This window comes from Podarcis cretensis (assembly GCF_951804945.1).
Source record: "Podarcis cretensis genome assembly, chromosome: 7".
NCBI classification, from domain to species: Eukaryota; Metazoa; Chordata; class Lepidosauria; order Squamata; family Lacertidae; genus Podarcis; species Podarcis cretensis.
This window is the reverse complement of record NC_137176.1, coordinates 85,249,010-85,271,915: the sequence shown is the minus strand read 5'-3', so window position 1 is coordinate 85,271,915 and position 22,906 is coordinate 85,249,010. Positions and strand designations below refer to the sequence as shown.

The 22,906-nt window shown below is 44.6% G+C and overlaps 1 protein-coding gene across 2 annotated transcripts; it reads right to left on the bottom strand.

Annotated features, from left to right (window-relative positions):
- Nucleotides 1–6,411: 6,411 nt before the first annotated feature.
- Nucleotides 6,412–20,014, bottom strand: LOC307220420 (solute carrier family 2, facilitated glucose transporter member 5-like). Of its 2 annotated transcripts, XM_079984390.1 has the most exons (13): nucleotides 19,903–20,014; nucleotides 19,012–19,114; nucleotides 17,518–17,613; nucleotides 16,852–17,003; nucleotides 15,350–15,474; nucleotides 14,979–15,131; nucleotides 14,754–14,879; nucleotides 13,059–13,246; nucleotides 12,599–12,709; nucleotides 11,975–12,076; nucleotides 10,420–10,495; nucleotides 10,183–10,310; nucleotides 6,412–7,060 (listed from the first exon to the last, which is right to left on the bottom strand). In XM_079984390.1, the coding sequence occupies exons 2-13, from the start codon at nucleotides 19,099–19,101 to the stop codon at nucleotides 6,893–6,895; spliced, it is 1,515 nt and encodes a 504-aa protein (XP_079840516.1). In that variant the 5' UTR covers nucleotides 19,102–19,114; nucleotides 19,903–20,014; the 3' UTR covers nucleotides 6,412–6,892. The 2 variants fall into 2 exon arrangements, with proteins under 2 accessions (XP_079840516.1, XP_079840517.1); XM_079984391.1 differs by lacking the exon at nucleotides 17,518–17,613.
- Between the last annotated feature and the right edge of the window lie 2,892 nt (nucleotides 20,015–22,906).

Sequence of the window (22,906 nt, the reverse complement as noted above, 5' to 3'; positions counted from 1 at the left end):
GTGAGGGCTGCAGATCACTCCTGGTTCTCCTTGCTGACAGAGGGCAGACCACTGGACCCACTTCCCTTGGAAGGGGAAGAAAGCTCTTACCATTGCTCCTGCTCCTCAGTGGCTTCTTCTCACCTTCTTCCTCCTCGTCCCATTGCTTCCTCCACCATCACCCCACCTGGAACCTTTTTCAGTGGGGCTCTCCATGTTGCTAAGAGGGGCCATGCCCTACGTATGGTACTCCTCTTCTTCCACTCCACTCTTTCTGCTTCGGACGCAAGCAAGAGCTGGGAAGTGTCCCATGGTTGAACTTTGATGCCCCCAAACACAGCAATATCTTGTTTAAATTGCAGGACTGGACTGAACACTCACTTGTTCTGGTGGGGAGTGAAGAAGAAGAAGAAGAAGAAGAAGAAGAAGAAGAAGAAGAAGAAGAAGAAGAAGAAGACTAGGAGTTTGGATTTGATATCCTGCTTTATCACTACCCTAAGGAGTCTCAAAGCAGTTAACATTCTCCTTTCCCTTCCTCCCCTACAACAAACACTCTGTGAGGTGAGTGGGGCTGAGAGACTTCAGAGAAGTGTGACTAGCCCAAGGTCACCCAGCAGCTGCATGTGGAGGAGCAGAGACGCGAACCCAGTTCACCAGATTATGAGTCTACCGCTCTTAACCACTACACCACGCTGGCTCTCAGTAAATTGTGATGTCAGAGCCCAACTTACTTTGTGAAAAAACTATTGCATGGAGAATGTGTTTCTTTCCCAGCACATGCCTGTAGCTGTTCTCCCGTCTATTACAGTTTTTTCCTCCTTCACTACGTGATGACAGCCAGCATGCCCATCTGGGCTGATTTTTACATTTTCAAGGAAATGTCCAGGTTTGGGAGATTTGGGGGGGGGGGGGGCTCGGATGGTTTGGGCTCAGACTTGGGCTGCTCTGCACACCGCTACTGCTGCCAGTCCCAGCTGGGGAAAGAGGCTCCTTGGTTTCCCTCGTTCGGGCTGGCAGCAGCTTGGGTTGTCCTCTTTTTTGCTCTTCAAGATATGGCAACCCTATTAATGCCATTCACAGCAGTTATGTAGGAGGCATGTGATGCTTCTCATATATTAAAAATTCACAAAACATTTTGAGATGCTGCTGCCAAAACAACTGTTATAGCTCTTTGAGGATAGACTACTCAGAAGCTACTATCCTCCAGGCTCAGCCTATGTGGTATTAATATGTCTAGTATGTCCCATTTTTTTGAATTATGGTGCTGGAGGAGACTCTTGAGAGTCCTGTGGACTGCAGCAAGATCAAACATATCCATTTTGAAGGAAATCAACCGTGAGTGCTCACTGGAAGGACAGATCCTGAAGCTGAGGCTCCAATACTTTGCCCACCTCATGAGAAGACACCCTGGAAAAGACCCTGATGTTGGGAAAGATTGAGGGCACAAGGAGAAGGGGACGATAGGGGATGAGATGGTTGGACAGTGTTCTTGAAGCTACCAGCATGAGTTTGACCAAACTGCGGGAGGCAGTGGATGACAGGAGTGCTCTGGTCCATGGAGTCACGAAGAGTCAGACACGACTAAATGACTAAACAACAACATGTCCCACTTTGCCCATCTAGCCCAGCTACATGTTCTTACAGAAGCAAACTGTGAAAACCTGGCAAGCAGGTCCTGAGTGCAAGAGCACTCTGCCTTCCTGGCGTTTCCTGCAGCTGGTATTCCTCTGCGTACTGCTATCACCATCACCAACAACAGCCACAACTCTCCATTCAAGACATATGGTAATCTGCCCCACAAGTAATGGACTTGAGCATGCCTTTGCATGAATGTCAGATTTTGTGGGGGCAGGGAACATGTGTAACCAGTGCAGTTCTGTTTGAGGAGCCAAAGTTTGGAGTTTGGAGTTGGGGTTTGAAGATGGAAAAGCATAAGGCCTGAGTTGGAGAAAGGTAAACGAGTAATGATTGTTCAGTGCTTTCCCCAGCTCTGAGAGTGCTGTTGAGCTCATGTCCTGATTGCAGCCTTCTCAAAGGTTGGCCACTACAAAATCAATGTGCTGGACTAGATGGGCTCTTGATCCATCAGGGCTCTTTTAATGTGCCATAACCAGGCTGAATCCACCAACGAGCCCACTCCATGAAGGCTTTCAGTCTGGGCCCAAGTCTTCAGTTCTAGACCACGGACAGCACTAGTGGAAACATACTTTACAGTGAAGTATGCATCAAAAATTTGTACTTTAGGAAAGTTTGCACAATTTAAATGGTTCCAAAGAAACTGCAGCAGAATATATTGCAATTGTTGATTGACTGATACTGCATTATGATTGTATCCCATGATGTCATGCGGCAGAAATAATCATGGAGAAAAATAGGAATCCTAGGATTCTTCAACGCAGTTGGAAAAAAACCTGTTATTTAGTCCTAATTATGTCTGCTTCCTTTCCTCACTAAAATTATCATTGTGTCTTAGAAATTCAGAACTGACCTGTAAGGTTGTCTCCTCAATATGGAATAGCTACTTATCTTGATGTTACTGCAAATCCTAATGCATCCCTTTTACATTAGGTCATTCTCCCACTGGCTATCTATGCAATCATTTTATTAACAGAAATATTTTGTCAGCTGCTCTCTTCCTTTTCTCCTCCCACAACCCCACTTTCTCAGAGATTTCACCTCAAATCGACTGTGAAGAATCCAGATATTTGCTTTACCAACTAAAAGGGAGAAACACACCTTTCCTTCTTTTATATTTTATGTTATACCAGCAGTCTCAAACTCAGTATTGCTCAGCAAAAAAATAAAAGGGTCAGTGTAGTTTCAAAATCAGTGGTTGAAATCAGTGCAGTTTTGAAATGTTCAGTCTGTCATTTTTATTCAAAAAGGTGCCCAGTTGTATCCAAACACAGACAAAAGTCTCTTTCTGATTTCTGGAAATGTTATGCCCCACCCCATCCCGCCCCTATTCTGCCTTCTTCCAGGTCCAAAAGAAACCATGCGTTGATGATCATGCATCAATTGGATGTGCCTAAAATGATTGGTGCCTGTACAAACTAAAAATATGTGTCTTACATTACCAAGAGTTTATTTTTCCAGTTCAATACAGTGGTACTTTGGGTTACAGACGCTTCAGGTTACAGACTCTGCTAACCCAGAAATAGTACCTCGGGTTAAGAACTTTGCTTCAGGATGAGAACAGAAATTGCGCGGCAGCAATGGGAGACCCCGTTAGCTAGGCCCCGTGCTTCAGGTTAAGAACAGTTTCAGGTTAAGAACGGGCCTCCAGAATGATTTAAGTTCTAAACCCGAGGTACCACTGTAACTTATAAATAAAGAATACCACTCTACATACTGATTTGGAACTGAAAGGCATTCCCAGAGTTGTGCATATATGCTCAACCATAAGCTCAATCCATCTCATTTCTCTGGACTTAAAAAAAAATGCAGGGTAAACATTGCATTTAAATTGTATACATTTTGCATGCCCTTTCTCCTGTAATATATGTGGATGTACACACAGTTGACACTTGCAGAGAAAGGTATTTTGGAGATAAGAGGCTATCAGTGACAGCTTCTGAGAATGGAAAGAGCTAGCAGGGACACAGAGAGGGAACGGCCATTTCCCATTGTCTCAGACTGGCAAAATCACAAGTTCTTCCAGTATTGAGAGGGTAGGGCAAATTAGCTATGTAAAGCCTAAACATAATTGCCCAACTCTGCTTTTTTTTTTTTTTTTAAAGCTCTCTCATTTGTATTTTTAAGCTCTCACGATGGGCTGCGGAGGTGGTGGTTAGGGTACAGGTATAAACCAAAACACATACACACAAACATACAAACACACCACAATCCAGTGCATGAGCTCATACTTAATGATGTACCTAATTGAGCTCCACGGACTATGGTCAATTTGCTCCAGATCAGGGTAATCAGTTACTTATTAAATGGATGTGCCCCAAAATAAATTGGAAACCTATTAAATGGATCATATAAATATTAAGAGTTCCACTTTCTTACAGATCTGGTTCATATTAAGTTTTCAATCATTCATGTCTTCCATGATGCCCATTTATTATAATGTAGTCACACTAATCTTCTATGTAATTAATTTTCTAGTTCCTTTGCTAGATAAAATTAGGGTTGGTTTTTTAAAAAAGGAAATTTTGACTTTTGTGCCATTAGATATGAGAGAGAGACAGAGAACCTGGATGGTACCTGAACCTGGATGTAGAATTCTGAACACTGCATCCATTTCTCTAGTCGTTTTCATAGGAAGAAAAAAAAATACTATGAGAGGTATGGGTAGAAAAGGTAACATTACATACACAGGAGAATAGCTGGGAGGCGGGGTGGTGGACAGATGGCATTTCAGTGCCCAAAGAAATGGAAGTAAAGGAGTAGTAGGTGAGATGGTGCCCTTCAGATGTCATTGACCAGATATGACTTGCATCTGTAGCTTTGGGAAGCACCAAACAGCTTGGGAGCCACTGTGTCTTTCCAGTTCAACTTGTTACTTGGGACCAAATTAAATCTGTTAAAAACAAAACTCTGTGGCCCCCATTCCCTATATACATAGCTATTCTTTCTTTCACAGAAGTGGATTAAATTTGCAGGCAAAGTTGCTCCACCAAATCGTAGACAGATACATCCAGGGGTTTTCGTGTAGGGAACTTTAAAGTTTGGTGTCTAAAAACACAAAAACAAAGGAAATGTCTGCATATATTTTATTTTTGCCCATAATTGGATGCAAGATGTCGGAATGGTCACCCCTGATGAGGGGATGAAGCCTGCCAAACTTTGGAATGGTGGTGGTTTTGCTGCAGTGGTGGATGCTACCTGCTTAGGGTTGATTACAATATGAATCAAAGAGGGATGGGGCATAGATCCCCAATAAATACTGGGGTAGGTGAAGGACAAGATGTGCCCCGGGTCCATGTATAAATAGATTGGCAGTAGAATTTTGGTTCAACCCTAGCTATGGGTCAGAATTTTCCACTGCACCCAAGAGCAGCAGGCTAGCTTAGGTGGTCCCAAGGTACACAACATGGCACACACAGGCCTGTTCTCCAACACCTCCCCACCACCTATGAGTTTCCGAGTAGTTTTCAAAGCAGCCTCACATCCGTGTTACACATTGCAACTTAAACCTTTTCTTTCCCATGAAGTTTACCAGGATTGGCACAAAGTGTGTAAGTTGTCATATGTGTGTGATTGGTTTCTAGATTTGTCAATAGACTGTGTTGCTCATTTTCTCATTGGATGGATCTACAGGGTTCATTCATGTTCAACACGACTCAAAGGTTTGCACTGGGAAATACTGTGACAACCATTTTTTCTCATTCCAAGGATCAATGTGGGGCAACATTCTCATTACATATTGCTGGAGACTGTTGTATTCTGTATGGCATCCTCTTTTAAAGCCCAATGTAGCATTTACTCTTTAGGCTGAAAAGATTTGGAGTTGGGGTGGGAACAACAGTTGTCCAATGATCTATTATCATCTGTCCAAAACATACATCATAAGCCTGTGAAATGGCAGTTTAGTATTTGTGTGTGTCCATTTTACATACATTATGCATTAAGAGACAAGGTGTGACTTAGAAATTTAGCTTTTAAAAATCCCAGGGATGTAAATGAACCATTAAAAGAGACATTACAGGCAAACCATGCTAGCGATATGTTAACAGCAAATAAGGCCTTCTCAGTAGCTGCTCTCAGATTGTGGAGCTGACTCTCTTCCATGGGAAGCTAGGGCCTGCCCCCCACCCATGGCTTTCCTTTCACCGGTAGACAAACACTTGTTGCTGTTGTTGTTGAGACAGGCCTTCGGGTGCTCAGTTACTGTTATGGCTGGGTTTTCTGAGGATGAGTGTTGTACATTGACTTGTGTGCTTAAAAGGTTTTCAGTGTTTTCCGTGTGGTTTCTAATAGTGTGTGGTTTTAGCTGTTTATATTCATGCTATGTGCCCCTTTGGGTGCTGAACAGGGAGAAAGTCAGGGTATTAAACAAACAAACAAACAAACAAACAAACAAACAAACAAACAAACAAAGGCATCTCGAAAAGACAAAAAGGGGGGACAAAACAGAACCATTTACCAGTCACAGAAAGCAGAGGTGGGTAAACACTTCTCTGACAAACTGATTTGTTATATATTTAAATATGAAACTCAGAAAATGAAATGTAGAAGTCTCCCTAGGGATGATGAATTTCAGTTTATACATATATTTCATTATTCCAGTCTTAGGTTCAGTTCACCACATTCCCTTTGCCTAATGAAAATTTCCCAGCAATTTAGTATGCATTTCTCCTAAAATGCACATCGTGTATGCAATTTTGCATGAGAGCACATTTTTGCAAGCAAGTTGCCCCCCCCCCCAATGTATCCATTTCTGTACACAAGCAGCTCAAACAAAGCCATTGAGATAACAATCAATGAACAGAGGAAGCTGTTTTATGCTGAAGCTGGGCAACTGGTATGTCCAATACTGCCTGCAAGGACTCGCAGCAGTTCTCTGGGTCTTCTGGTTAAAATCCTTCCCAGCTCCACCTGGAAGTTCTCAGGGTTCAACCTCGGACCTCTTTCCTGTAAACCCACTGAGCTACTGCCCATCCCCTGAGCTACTGCCCATCCCTATCTCCATATATTTTGACTCAGCCAAAACATTGAAAAGATGGCAGCTAATAAGATGTAGTGCTTTCTCAGTTTGTCCCTGTTTTCACAGGTAAGACTGAAGGTAAAAATGAAGAAGACTGGTTTTTAGATCAGCAGGGAATCTTATATTATTACTACATTAGCTGAACTAAGGCAATTGGAGGATATCAATAAGAGCTTTCTTAGAATCATTTGTTTGGAAATTCAAAAACAAAAACAAAAAATCCCAACTAAATAACTGCATAGGGTGATTCTTGAGTTTCTAATCAACCACCGTGGCTGAGACCTTCTTGACTGACCGCAACAACATGATTCTCTTGATATCCACAAAGGTCCTCTTCTTGGTTTCTGGGAGAAACTTCAAGATGAACAAAAAGGTGGCTAGGCAGATAGGGAAGTAAAGCAGAAAGCAGTAGGATCCAATCGACTTCTAGAGTTGGGAAGGAAATGGGGGAGGTTGGGTGGGGAGAGGGAGAGGGAGAGGGAGAGGGAGGGAGGGAGGGAGGGAGGGAGAGAGAGAGAGAGATGAGCATATTGTGGAAGCTTATTTACTTATCTATCATGCACATGGTGTATGTGTTTCTGTGTTTAGATCCTCATTCACACTCTGAAAGAGGGGAATGACGGTCAGTCTGGGGAAGCTGTAGGTTAGGCTACAGAATCAGTGTGAATTCTTCAACCCAGTCAGTTTATGGATGTCAGGTTTTGATATGGAGTCTGGAGAAGTACAATATGCTGGTACTGACATGTCAAAGAAGCAATCCAGAGGTTAGACATGGCCCACCAATCACACAGCCTGAATTTAGATATTGCTATACCCTTCCATGACTGTGTTGTTGTTTAGTCATTTAGTCGTGTCCAACTCTTCGTCACCCCATGGACCAGAGCATGCCAGGCCTCCCGCAATTTGGCCAAACTCATGTTCGTAGCTTCAAGAACACTGTCCAACCATTTCGTCCTCTGTTGTCCCCTTCTCCTTGTGCCCTCAATCTTTCCCAACATCAGGGTCTTTTCCAGGGAGTTTTCTCTTCTCAAGAGGTGGCCCAAGTACTGGAGCCTCAGCTTCATGATCTGTCCTTCCAGTGAGCACTCAGGGTTGATTTCCTTCAGAATGCATACGTTTGATCTTCTTGCAGTCCATGGGACTCTCAAGAGTCCCCTCCAGCACCATAATTCAAAAGCATCAATTCTTTGGCGATCATCCTTCTTTATGGTCCAGCTCTCACTTCCATACATCATTACTGCAGAAGGCACCAAAACATGGGCACCTACACAGTAGCTCTGAGCCCCAGTCCACAATGCAATAGTTGGCATCCATTTGTCTCAGATGTGCCTTGGGGTGGGTAGGTGAGTGAAGCCAAACTGCTGGACAGTTACAGTGCCTGCTGTGGCTATAGAGACCAATATGGGAGAGGCATGTTTTGTTGCAGTTGGGGCAGATGAAGGAATCTGTTTGCACACTGACTTGTTAGCTTTGGTGCTTTATATGGCATCAAAAGAAAACAACCCAGAAATTTATAAACTGCTTCACAGCTTAAAGCTTCTAGGGGCAAGCAAATGGGGGGGGGGGCAACCATATTGCTTTATAATTGGGTAGATTTAATTAGAGGGGGAGGTAATGGTGCTACATGTGGCTGGGATTAATTTACCAGTGCAAACCACTGGCCATCTGTTTTATGTTTCCAATCCAGGGTCAACCTGGGGACCAACTCCTCACCCCAATCTGTTCCTGAATACATGTGTGGCCAGGGCTAATGTTTAATTAGGGTTTTAAAAGCCTTGCTAAACACGAAGTCAGGAGTTGGGTGCGGGAAGGAACCTTGTGTCTCCTTCCCCTCTCCCTACCAAGACTAGGGTGCCAACCCATCCCCGGTGTCATGGACTGGTTGGGCACAGAGGAATGGTGGGAGGAACAAGCTGAGGAAGCACCAAGGAAAGCTCAGAGCCCAGGGAGTGGTGGTGGGATGACGATGAGTGGTCACAGGGAGAAGGCTGGGAAGAGGAGATGCCAGAAGCTGAAGGGGTAGCAGGACTTGGTGAGCTGGGAGAGTCTGTGGCAGAGTGAAATCCAGAATCAAAGGCAGAAGCTGAAGCAGAGGAGGAGGGAGGTCAAGAGGCCAAGATGAGTTCGGCTGGTGAGGAGTCATAAGTGTCTCCTCCTTCTGCTGTGACAAGCTCCCCTCCCTCCTTTTCTCCCTGAACCAGAAGTGGCATGAAAAGGGCAGAGGAGAGATTGGCTGCATACAGGCGCAGTCTCAGATTGCTTGGAAAAGCCCTAGAGAGGAAGGGACTTAAGACTGTTGTGGGGAAGAGGGGACTTTCAGCCTCGACAACTGATTTTTGACAACAGTTGGACCCTTACCTTTCCCACCCCAACCAGGCCACAGTGATCCATGCGACGGTCATCTCCAGGCTTGACTACTGTAATTCGCTCTACACAGGGCTGCCCTTGAAGCTGTCCCAGAAATTCCAGTGGGTGCAGAATGCTGCAGTGAGGCTCCTCACAGGGTCTCTGCCATGGGAGCATATTCACCCAGTGCTTTTCCAGCTGCACTGGCTCCCGGTGGAGTACAGGGTCAGATTTAAGGTGCCGGTTTTGACCTTTAAAGCCCTTCATGGCCTAGAACCCTCGTACCTACGGGACCGCCTCTCCTGGTATGCCCCACGGAGGACCTTAAGGTCCATAAATAGCAACACCCTAGTGGTCCCGGGCCCTAAGGAAGTTAGATTAGCCTCAACCAGAGCTAGGCCCTTGTCAACATTGGCTCCGGCCTGGTGGAACGCTCTGTCTCATGAGACCAGGGCCCGGCAGGATCTGATTTCTTTCCGCAGGGCCTGTAAGACAGAGTTGTTCCACCTGGCCTCTGGCTTAGAATCAGTTTGATTCCCTTCCCCTCTTTCTTTTTCCTTTCCCCTCCTGTGAAGAGGCTGCATCCTAATGTTTTAATGTTGTATTTTAATCTTGTTTTTTAAATTGTATTTTAATCAACTTGTTGCTGCTGCTGCTGTTGTTGTTGTTGTTGTTGTTGTTCTTCTTCTTCTTCTTCTTCTTCTTCTTCTTCTTCTTCTTCTTCTTCTTCATGGAGTAAGACCACAGGGAATGAACTCTTCTGCTCATTAGGCCTGACATTCAACCAAGTCTGTAGTGTACCTGGTAATAATGAGTTAACTCCAACATGCACAGTGTGATTTATTGCTGGCTCACTCCTGACACCCAGATCCTAAAGGAAAGCTGCTTGCACAGTATCACCCACACCCAGCTGTTGAGCGGAAGGGGTCATGTGGGGAGAAGGAAGCATCCAGCAGTCATGCAGTTTTCCCCCACCCTGCCTGCCTCTCCTTCTTGCCTAATTCCCCACCCCCAACAGCCACAGATTGTTCTGGGCCATGCAATGTGACCTGCAGTGAACTGTGGCTGTCCGAACCTGACTCATCCAAAAACTGAGTCCCTCCAAATAGGCCCAATTTGTTTCAGGCCTCAGCCAAATCTGCTGCACAGCCCTAAAGCAAACCACGAACTCCCCATCAAAACTGACCATCAAAATCACTCACCTCTGTGTGATAAAAAAGCACTCCTGATACAAAGTTCATGAACCAGTGCACAAAGCCCGCAATCACAAAGCCTGAGGCCCGCGATGTCTGAAGGAACAGCTCCAATACAATTAGACACGGAGTTGAATCTTGGGAGAGAGAAAGGATTCAGAACATTGAATACAACGTTTTCACTGACTCAGTAATTTATCTTTCCTATTCATATCCTTTACATCCTCCATGGAGCTTGGTACTTACTTGGGCCAATGCACTGTGCAAGGAGAAATAGGAGAATAAAAACTGTGCTGAAATACGCCATCTCACTTATGGTGTCCTGTTAGGGAAAGTTTGGTATATGTCAGTTATGTATTACTAAAGTTGCTAACTACCATTTACATAGAGTAGGGGTAGCCAACATGGTGCCCTCCACAAGTTGCGAAGCCACAACTCCAGTCATCCCTGTCCATTTCACCATGCTGATTGAGGATGATGGGAGTTTGGGGTCTACCACACTGATTACCCCCTTGATCTTCAAGGATGTCCCTTCTTTACAATTTCCATGTCTTTTCCCACAGCACTGCTGGCCCACGGAATGCAGCAGGTGCCACAGAAAATCAAGAGCGAAGCCCCTGTGAGATCCCTTGTAAGGGGGAAAATCAAAATGCATGATCCTGGGAGTCATTTTGGACTCACAGCTGTCCATGGAGGCGCAGGTTAATTCTATGTCCATGGCGGCTGTCTACCAGCTCCATCTGGTACGCAGGCTGAGACCCTACCTGCCTGCGGACTGTCTTGCCAGAGTGGTGCATACTCTAGTTATCTCCCGCTTGGACTACTGCAATGCGCTCTACGTGGGGCTACCTTTGAAGGTGACCTGGAAACTGCAATTAATCCAGAATGTGGCAGCTAGACGGTGACTGGGAGTGGTTGCCAGGACGACATAACACCGGTCCTGAGAGATCTGCATTGGCTCCCTGTACATTTCCGAGCACAATTCAAAGTGCTGGTGTTGACCTTTAAAGCCCTAAACGACCTCGGTTCTGTATACCTGAAGGAGCGTCTCCACTGCCAACATTCAGCCCGGACACTGAGATGTAGCGCCGAGGGCCTTCTAGCGGTTCCCTCATTGCGAGAAGTGAGGTTACAGGGAACGAGACAGAGGGCCTTCTTGGTAGTGGCGCCTGCCCTATGGAACGCCCTCCCTTCAGATGTGAAGGAAAAAAGTAGCTATCTTATCTTTAAAAGACATCTGAAGGCAGCCCTGTTTAGGGAAGTTTTTAATATTTAATGCTGTATTGTTTTTAACATTCGATTGGAAGCCGCCCAGAGTGGCTGGAGAAACTCATCCAGATGGCTGGGGTATAAATATATTATTGTTATTGTTATTGTTATTGTTATTGTTATTGTTATTGTTATTGTTATTGTTATTGTTAATATTATTGTTGTTGTTGTTGTTGTTGTTATTATTACTTTTCCAGGAAAAATCTGCAATTCCTTATCACTCACTTCTTGAAGCTTTCACACACAAACCTACTGGATTTTAAATTTCAGAGTATGCATTGGACTTCCAACGAAGCTGAATATTGGAAGATTCAGGACGGGAAAAAGGAAGTCCTTCTTGCAGCACACAGTTGAACTATGGTACTCACTCCCCACAGTGATGGCCACAAGCTTGGATGGCTTTAAAAGGGGATTAGACTAGTTCGTGGAGGAGAAGGCTAACAATGGCTACCAGTTACTCTGCACATACTAAAGGGGAGGGTGCCCAGGTTCAAATGGCTATACAGATGCCCAAACGTTTTGAATTACCCACCTGCAATTCCACAGTAATTGCTAACAGAACACAGAGGATGCCGCAGATGCCAAAGCCAGAGAGAAGCAGAATCTTCCGCCCCACAGAATCAACTAAAAACATCTAGAGAGAGAAAGAGGGAAAGAAGCAGTTCAAACACTTGCCTGGCCAAGGTTCATAAATCAATGTTTGCTCACTGTCCCCTCAGTGGCCACGGTTGCTCCTCTCTTTCGCTCCAGAAGAGCCTGCTACTGATGCTTTACCACAGTCCACTCAGCACTTGGCCTCCTCCACCCCCTCAGTATTGGGGGGTGCTGAGCCCCCTGATCAACAATATTGAGGGGGCTGAAGATAAGTCAGCCCTAAGGAGTTGGTGCCTATGGGTACCAGGAACTGCAGCTCCAAGAAGGATAATCTACAGCACCAATGGTTCCTTGGGGAGAAGCCATGTGCATTAAATGTATGGTGATGAAACCTTAGAATCCAATAATTGTACAGTTGAGAGGGACCACAGGGATCATCTAGTCTGACCCTCTGCAATGCAAGAATCTTTGTGTGGCTTAAACCCACAACCCTGAGATTTTAGAGTCTCATGCTCTACCGAATGAGCTAAGATGAGAGAGAGAGGAGTCGGGAGATGCTTACCGAAAATATGTTTGCCAGGCAGAAACTCACAGTGGTAGCTATACTCATGAAGCGGACATTGTCTTTTCCCATATGTGTATACGTGTAGGTTCTCTCTGAATAATAGTAAGTCTGAAATTAGACCAGAACAATCAGAGGTTTTAGCTCAAAGTAATTTGTTTATTTGTTTATTACATTTCTGTCCCACCCTCCCTCCCAATGGAGTCCAAGGCTGAGAACATCAAATGTTAAAAGAAGTACAATCAATTAAAACTGTAATGATTTAATTATTAAAAGTGCTGGGGTGCTTGATAGTTGCAGACATGGAGAACAGAATATCAACCGAGTGCAGAGAATATGACCATCTCCCTAGATACACAGCATGAATGACTGGTGTCATCGCCTGTGAACTTTGTGTTCAAAACAAGTCTTTGTTTCACCTGACTCAACCTCGGAACACCTTGGCCTGCATCTCTCTTACCGCAATGACTCCAGTGAGATGCTGGGAAGCCATCAAGGTAATTACAGTGATGACTTGCCACCGCAGGCTTCTCTTCCAGAGCAATTTGGGCGTGTTCAAGGGCTTTTCTGCCTTCGCAGCAAAGAACTCCTCGCGGAGCTCATCCATCTCATCCTCCACGTCTTCCCGTCCTCTCAACATCTGCAAGGCTAGGTGGGAGTAGAGGCAGAAAGGAGGTGACTTCCAAAATAAGCAAAGGGGTCAGTGGAAATTAAGTTTTTTAAACACCTAATTAAAGGCAGTGCAAAGCCCTTGTGTTAATCACAACATCAGGATAAAAGGAATGATACAATAATGACGGAGTGCTGAGATCCCATGACAGGAGTAAGGAATCTCCAGCCTGTGGGTCACTCTTGCCCCATTGAGGTTCCCAGCTTAGCCAACAAAGTTATTTTGGGCAAGCTGTGCCCACCCACACCTACACCGAATGCCAAACAGGCAAGAGAGGGGCCTGACCAAAAGGGCAGGGCTTGACCAAAACTACTTTGTGCAGGTCATGAAGTGCCCAACAGCCAGCTGGTTGTTGAGAGCCATTGATATGCTGGGTGTGGCGTTTGCCTCCTAGGTGGGTCATAAGGAAAGGGTTAAAATGAGTGTGATGTGATTGGCCAGTGGAAACTGATAGGGGGAGTTAGAGTGGGTGTTGTGTGAAAGTCAGTTGAGGGTTGGGAGTTGGAGAAGGAAGAGGGAGGATATAAGTCTGTGGGTTGGTCGAGTGGTGTGGTGAGAGGAACTGTTAGGACTGTTAGGTGGAGTCAGATAGAGAGATAGTTGGGATAATCAGTTTGAAGTTGTTAGGAACTAATAGGACAGTTAAGGAACTAAGATTAAGAAACTGCCAAGAAAAATTAACTGAAACCATAAGCTTGTTCATGCCTATAAAATAAACTTGATTATTTGTTAATGTTAACAACTGTCTGGACTCTGTGTGTACCTGTGAGAAACGGGTTGGTGGCAGCGAAGAAAGCAATTACAGTGGTGGCACAGGGTCAATAGACCGTCAAACGTCCGGGGACCCTGTGTGATCACCACACTGGGCAAAGCAGAGACCAAACGCTAAGCAGGATTGCTCCTCCTTTGTATCATCTGATGCAAAGGGGGAGTAATCTTGTTGAGTAGCAAACTTTCTGGTGCAGCTGCACTCAGCAGTAAGCAGGGTTTCCCTCTCCCCTGTTGAAAGTGAGTTTACTTACCACAGTGCTCAGGAGAGTGATTGGGTCTTTCTGCTACTCCACCTTTAAAAGATGGCTCCAGCAATCTTTAAAAAGGTAGGCGAAATACTTTCCCATGCTCAAATGGGAGATGTTGACCTGTGGGGGGGGGGGCAACCCACCCATCAACCATGTGATGTCATCAGGATGTTATGGGATTGACAGGTAGCTTGCCCTATCCACATGTCAACATTGGCCCACTGGCCCCTGGAGCTGAAAAAGTTCCCTACCCTTGTCTGATGGGATGGGCAAATTTTCTTCAGGCTTTTGGAGTACCCCTACTGTGTACACTGCCCACACCCAGTGGTCCCAATACAGTTCAAAGTATTGTAAAGCTATCCACCATTCCTAATGGGATCCTAAATATGAGTTGCCCGGGAATGATCACAGGAGTTTTGCACGGTGTCCACTCCTAAAGGTCCCACTACAATTGATAGTATTGTACCTTCTCTTGCACCATCTTCATCCTTCTTCTGAATGTATAAGTACCTAGGACTTTCAGGAATGAAGGGCAGTAGGAAGACCTGACACGCTGGCATGACCCCAGCAAAGCACATCAGAATCGACCAACCTGTGCAAGAAGGGTAACTGATGATATTGAGAACAATAAACCAATGGGGATTGTGCTTCTGATCTGCTATACAGCAGAGGGTGCTCTTCTCTAAATTACCTCTTTCATTCCCCAGGACTTCCCGAAGAGCCAGGGTCTGAGCCAACAAGACACCAATGGAAAAAAAGAAGTTGGCCGTCATGGTTATGCATCCTCGCAGCTCTACAGGCGATATCTCGCCAATGTATATGGGGACAGCACTGTAGATTATTCCTGGTTAGATGATAAATCAAGGGATCATTCATGATCTGCATGTAACATGATGTATATAAACATCTGAATATCTCCACTGTGAATAGGAGGCCCTAGTGGGGAGTAACAGGAATTGGTCAGCACCACAAAATGCTCCCCACGAAGGTATGCAAAATGGCAACCAGTTCTTTTTGATCTGCATGAGACATATAATCACTCAATCCAGTACCCTGACTCACCTGAGCATATTCCAGTCACCAAGCGTGCAACCATTTTGAATTCATATGTAGTTACCTCATGTGTGCAACCCATGAGTACAGCAGAGAGAATGGACAAAACATTAGTAATAATCAAAGTACCTTTCCTGAAAAGACAAGGAAAGCAGAAAAGTTTGTGTGGGTTGGGAGTTGCTAGTGAAGATATGATACCACCAAAAGAGCAGCAGGAGGAGAGCAGCTATGGAATTGTAATAAGGCCTTCAGCTTTCTATGGATACTTGGTTCTGCGCTTTGCTAGTTATGGGTGGAGACCTGCAAGGCACTGACTGCCCTACTCTTAAGCAATTATCCAAGCCCTTTCTAATATTTCAGCAGACATTGCTCACATGTTTCCATGAGGTCTAGTAAGTTGGCTTTTACAACCCTGCTATGTTCTCGCGAGGGGTGCAGAGCTTGGGATCATTTACATGGAAGCTTGTGCTCTACCTCTGAGCTACCTTTCTAAAGGGTATATCATAAGGCCAGTTATTAGATGCTACTGCAGAGATGTAGGTCTGCAGCAACTGTATTTCCTTACTTCCCCTGAAGCAGGCATAGGCAAACTCAGCCCTCCAGATGTTTTGGGACTACAACTCCCATCATCCCTGACCACTGGTCCTGTTAGCTAAGGATGATGGGTGTTGTAGTCCCAAAACATCTGGAGTGCTGAGTTTGTGTATGCCTGCCCTGAAGCTTACTGCTTGGTCCCTCTCCAAGGTGCTGATCCTGTCTTATCTTCCTTTCGTGTCTGCCTAGAACTTTGAAACTTTACTTAGCCCTGGTGGCTATATCCTCAACTATCTGAGTCACTCTGGGGATCGCAGACCAGTTGATGGCAGTTACAAGTGTGGGGAGGCACCCAGAGCATGCTTTTTTAAAGTGAGTAGAGAATGAGACTCTTAATCACAGGGTCGTGGGATTGAATTCCACATTGGGCCAAAGATTCCTGCAATGCAGGGGGTTGGTCTAGATTGCCCTTGTGATCCCTTCCAACTCTACAATTCTATGATTCTATTTCCATTCATCTTGCAGATTTATAACCACGTTGCGGCCAAAAGCTATCAAAGCCGCAGACGATAAAACAAAATACAAAAGATACTGCCTCAAGAATCTAAGAACGATAAGAAACATTTCAGGAGTTCTACAGGTAGTATTCCATTATAGAATTGGGTAACACTTATGGGAAAGCTTTCTTAAGTTATTAGTAGTTGTCTTGTGGGCTTTCCATAGGCATCTGCAGACATTCCATGGGCACCTGTAGGCTATCGTGAGGACAAGATGCTGGAACTAGATGGCCTTTGGCCTGATCCAGCAGGGCCCGTCTTATGCTCTTCTTGTGACCTCCTCCCCCTTCATGGGCCATTTGGTATCTGTGGTGGTGAGCAATGCGACAGATCAGGACATGTAGGTCAGAAGCAACTCATTTCCCCTCACTTCTCACCAGCCTAGGGCATGCAGTTCATCAGTCATGATTCTGTCTATACCTGCCACATCTATCCTCCAAGACGCCAATCAGAAGTGCCCCAAATGTACCTCCCAGTGGATATAAAGCGATGGAGGAGGACATCAAGAATAACTTGATGTTGGGGTTCATCTTCGGGGGGAAAGTGGTTACATTATAAAAGTCTTTTATGAGCTAGGAGAGAAGCACAGAAAAGTTGATGTTAGGACAGCACTACACATCACATGACAGCAGAATCTCAACGGTTGTGACCAGGGATAGGAGAGTCTGTCAATCTCTCTCAATTTCTCATTTGTCCCTTCTTAAATTCAGTCCTCTTCTGGTCCATATCAGTTTGTGATGTTTTTGAAGTCCTCATGAAAATTCAACCACCTTTAAGTGTTGATTTCTCTAAATTTACAAATGTTTATGCTATTTTGTCTCCCCCTCCCTCCCTTATAACACCAGAAATTGAGGAAATCCAATGGATCTAAATGTTGGAAGATTCAGGAGAGTCAGAAGAAAGCACTCCTTCAAGCAGCACAGTCGCTGTTGATGGCACTGACAGTCACTAACTTGGACAAACTCATGTAGAATTAGACTGTCAGTGACTGCTAGCCACAATAGCTAGGCTTACCTCCACTTTCAGAGGCACAACAAATTACCCCTTAGGGAACACAGCCCACAAAATAAAAGAAGCCATTTGTACCACAGAAGGGGAGTAGATCAGCCAGATGTTGTAACCATAGGTTGCAGACAGGAGGCAGGCAGCAAACAACACCCAAAGAAGTGTCATTGAGAAGTCCTAAAGGAAGAAATAGGAGATACTGTGATGAGACAGGGCAAAATACTGGCATTTCTTTCTTGTTAATTAGGTGTATTTACAACCAAGAAGCAGAAAGATAGAATAAAGACAGATGTGCATTCAGTCCTCAAGGGAGGTACATTTGGTGGACATGCAGATATTCCTTGATAATTACAACTTTTGTGGAGATGTAACAATCCAAAACCATCATCATCACCATCATCATCATCATCCCAAGGGGTCTTTGATACTAAGAGGCCACTTGGAGTTCTGAAGATACCAGGGATTTAAAGAAGGAGAAATCTGATTATGATGGTTTACTTATTTCCCTGAACAGTTTTCAACATTAGTAAAACACCAAATGCAAGATTAAAAACAAATAAATAAACAGGAATAAACAAATATTGACCATAAGCAGCACAAATGCCAATCAGTATATAAAACCCTATCAAAGCCAGAACAAACTCAACAACAGAAAACCCATTTAAAATCTGCCTAAAACCAGACCTGGAAAAACAATTTAGTGGAGGAAATTAAATGTTAGCAAAATCACTTAAATAATGTAAATAAAACTTTTTTAAAAACTTGAAAAATAATACTGTAGTATAATGGGTTGGATTCAGACTTGTTGTTTAGTCATTTAGCCGTGTCCGACTCTTCGTGACCCCATGGACCAGAGCACGCAAGGCACTCCTGTCTTCCACTGCCTCCCGCAGTTTGGTCAGACTCATGTTTGTAGCTTCGAGAACACTGTCCAACCATTTCGTCCTCTGTCGTCCCCTTCTCCTTGTGCCCTCCATCTTTCCCAGCATCAGGGTCTTTTCCAGGGAGTCTTCTCTTCTCATGAGGTTGCCAAAGTATTGTAGCCTCAGCTTCATGATCTGTCCTTCCAGTGAGCACTCAGGGCTGATTTCCTTGAGAATGGATACGTTTGATCTTCTTGCAGTCCATGGGACTCTCAAGAGTCTTCTCCAGCACCATAATTCAAAAGCATCAATTCTTCGGCGATCAGCCTTCTTTATGGTCCAGCTCTCACTTCCATACATCACTACTGGGAAAACCATAGCTTTTACTATACGGACCTTTGTTGGTAAGGTGATGTCTCTACTTTTTAAGATGTTGTCTAGATTTGCCATCGCCTTTCTCCCAAGGAGCAGGCATCTTTTAATTTTGTGACTGCTGTCACCATCTGCAGTGATCGGATTCAGACTTAGTCATGCTTAAAGAAGACCCGTTGAAATGAGTCCAGTGGGACTATTTTCACCATGATTATTTCTGGACCCCACCCAATATATTATGAACCAAACTGTACTATTAGATTATAAGTAATGCTGTATCTGAAACCTGGGAAACAATTACACAGAAACTTTGATTTTCAATGTGTTATAAACCCAGTACCTTGAATGCAGCCTCCAGCCTCACTCGTTTCTTGGGTTTTTTGCTAGTTGGTGCCTCCTTTTTGTCCATGGTTTCCTGAGTAGAAGTCATAAAAAAGGCTCACCTGGGGGGAAATAAGATAGTGCTGTTGGTAGAAAGCAGCTGATCAGATGCATGCAGGAAGTCCCTAAGCAAGGTATGGAGGCAAGGCAGTTATTTGTCTCTGTGGTGGCCACCTTACAGCCTCCCTAGGGTCTTCCCAGCTAAGACAGAATACACTCCTCTGCTCAGCTGACTCCCCCCCTTTAAAGAGCTGCTGCCATGATACAGGGGTTAATTATTGCCACGAGGCTCTCCCTTATCAGCCAATTTCCACATCTCCCTGGAGTCTCCCTAAAAGTAGTGTGGAATGAAATCTTCTAAGCATGAGGGCATCATGTTAGCTATTCAAATGGGGAGATTGGAAGGCAGGCAAAGACCACCACTGCAAGGCCTACTCAAACTGAATTTCCCCCTTTGGGGTGATCTACCATCAACTGCACTGTGTGAAGCATCCCGGTGTGTTTTCAGTACATAGATACCCTTTTCTGTGTCTTTACAATATGCAAATAAACATTACTTTTAAACTGCCCTTCTAGAACCTATATCCTGAATGCTGGGCTATAAATAACTGACGCAGAGTGATTCTGGGGCTCTCTTGATGCAACCTGGCTGAAGCCTGAATCATCTCCCCTGAATCAACCCAGTTCATCTTGGGATTTGACTGAATCCAGTGCACAGCCGTAATTAGGGCAACAGGATCAGCCAGATAACTGGGAAGTAATGAGATCTGCCTGGAAAAATCCCTTCAACCATGCAGAGGGTAGATCCCACAGGATGGAAGACGAATAGGCCAAGAGCACCCGGACTTACCATAGCTTTCTGTAACTTGTAAGTAGGGGGGAACTGAACCTAGCACAACTGTTCTGTAGAAATAAGGCATTTCAGAACCTCTAAGAGAATTCTGGGAGACAATCAAGGGAAGGGCATCAGAAGGTTCCAGGAAAAGCTGTTGACAGTTGGAAGGTGACACAATGTGATGATGGAATGTGGATTAGCTGCTGGTGTGGCAGAGCTGGAAGGTGACTGAGCTATGAATCAAGAAGTCCTCCTGCCATTATTGATTGAAGTGCAGAGTGTTTGAGGACCGGGACATTCACAGGGAAACCAAAATGCTTGTTTATAAAGCTATTGTAATACCAACGTTACTGTATGCATGTGAAACATGGACGACTTACAAACGCCATCTCCAACTTCTTGAAAGATTCCATCAACAGTGTCTCCAAAAAATCTTACACATAACTTGGGAAGACAGGTGAACAAATAGTATACTGGATGAAGCAAAGATCACCAGTGTTGAAGCAATGATTCGTCAACATCAACTTCGTTGGACTGGTCATGTTGTGTGGATGCCTGATGATTGTCTTCCAAAGCAACTACTCTATTCCAAACTTAAAAATGGAAAGCATAACGCTGGTGGTCAACAAAAGAGGTTTAAAGACTGTATCAAGTATAAACGCAGACAACTGGGAAACACTGGCCTGCGAGCACTCCAATTGGAGAACAGCCTTTACCAAAGGTGTCATGGACTTTGAAGACATTCGAACTCAGGACGCAAGGGAGAAACATGCTAAGAGGAAGGCATGCTTGGCAAATCCACACCATAATCAACTACCACCTGGAAACTAATGTCCCCACTGTGGAAGGACGTGTGGATCCAGAATTGGCCTCCACAGTCACTTACGGACTCATTATTAAAACCGTGTTTATGGAAGACAATCTTACTCAGCTACGAGTGATCGCCAGAGAAGAAGAAGACGACAACTTTATGGCCTTAGCCAAGCCACATAATCCCTTAACCTTCTTTTCCAACTGAAATTTTAAAGGTGTTTTTAATACTGATTTATTTTCATAGAAACATTGAATGGGAGAGTTGGAAGGGTCCCAAAGGAGTATCTAACCCAACCTCCTGCAATGCAGTTAAAGAACCCCTGACATATTTTAATATGGATGCTGTTTTAGGAAGAAGGGTGGGATATACATTTAACAAACAAGCAAACATGAGTTATAAACTCATACTGACCTACTTTTATAGGATCCTTATTAGGAGGCACAGATTGCAGCTATAACAAAGGCGGCATTTTGTCATCTCCACCAAGCTAAACAGTTGGCTCCTTACCTCTCTCACCCTGACCTAGCCACTGTGATCCACATGACGGTCACCTCGAGAACTGATTATTGTAACTCACTCTACGTGGGGCTGCCCTTGAGACTGACCCAGAAACTCCAGCGGGTGCAGGACCCTAGTACCTACAGGGCTGCCTCTCCTGGTATGTCCCACGGAGGACCTTACGGTCTTCAAACAAAAACACCTGGGAGGTCCCGGGCCACAGGGAGGTTAGGCTGGCCTCAACCATAGCCAGGGCTTTTTCGGCTGTGACCCCGATCCAGTGGAATGCTCTGTCACAAGAGACTAGGGCCCTGCAGGACCTGACATATTTCTGCAGGGCCTGCAAGACGGAGCTGTTTCCACCAGACCTTTGGCCAAGGCACAGTCTGACCCCCTCCTTTGGTAATCCTCATAGAACTCTAGCCCAATGGTTGCCATTAATTTGATTTTGAACTGATTTTATAATGAACTGATTTTAGAATGTTGTGTTACTTTTATTGCTGTTAGCCGCTCTGAGCCCGGCATTGGTTGGGGAGGGCGGGATATAAATAAAATTTTATTTTATTATTATTATTACAGTGTGATGTTAGGCATAGGAGCCAACTCCTAGGGGCCAAGGAGTCTTCTCCCCCCAAATAAAATATTTGAGGGGGCCACCCCCCAAAAAGTTGGTGGGCGTTGCCATTCAAATGGTGTGTGTGCATCGTGACACGTGACATGTGTAGGGAGGCTTACCTGCCCCCCCCATATATTTTATTCAAGTTGGCACCCCTGATGTCAGGGAAGCTTTTGGAAGTGCTACATTCAAATATGTAAACCCCAACATTTTCCCATTTGAAAACAGATACCTGCTTTGAGATTGCTCCAATTCTCATTCCAAGCAGTCGTGTTCCAGCCACTTTACCTCTCAGAAGCATATCATGAAATGGTTTACTCTGCTGAAGCCTCTCTATTGATTTAAAAGCTAGTGGGGGGTGGCCTACAGAATTGTCTTACAATGTGTTCTTTATAAATCTTTTATTCAAGTTTTAAACATGCAAAATCAGCCACCTGGTCATGGTCTTCACCAATATAATGAGATATATTGTACAGTGGTACCTTGGTTCTTGAACTTAATCCATTCCTGGAGTCCATTCGACTCCCGAAACCGTTCGAAAACCAAGGTGAGGCTTCCGATTGGCTGCAGGAGCTTCCTGCAGTCAAGTGGAAGCTGCATCAGACATTCAGCTTCTGAAAAATGTTTGCAAACCGGGGCACCTACTTCCGGGTTTGCAGCATTCAGGAGCCAAAACATATGAGTACCAAGGTGTTCGAGAACCAAGATAAGACTGTATTCCTATTTCAAACAGAGGAATTATTCTAAAAACATATCTGTACACAAGAATTGAGACTGACAAATTTTAGGCATTTCTGTATTGTTTCGCAACTCTTTTTTTTTGGGGGGGGGGCAGGGGGAAGGATGCAGAAAGGACTGGCCTACCTGCAATCTATGGTGTATTCCCAATAAAGTCATTGCAAGTATACCAGGATCTTTCATCTTGTGCCATGCATGCCCATTCAGGGAGCAGGGAAATTCCAGTGGCCAGACTATAGTTTGATTTCGGTAATTGTGGTTTATTGTTTCACTGTTTGCATATCTTCTCTGCTCTTATATTTGAATAAATATAACCCTTTTCATCACAGCTACAGTTTCTTGCATCTTCTTTA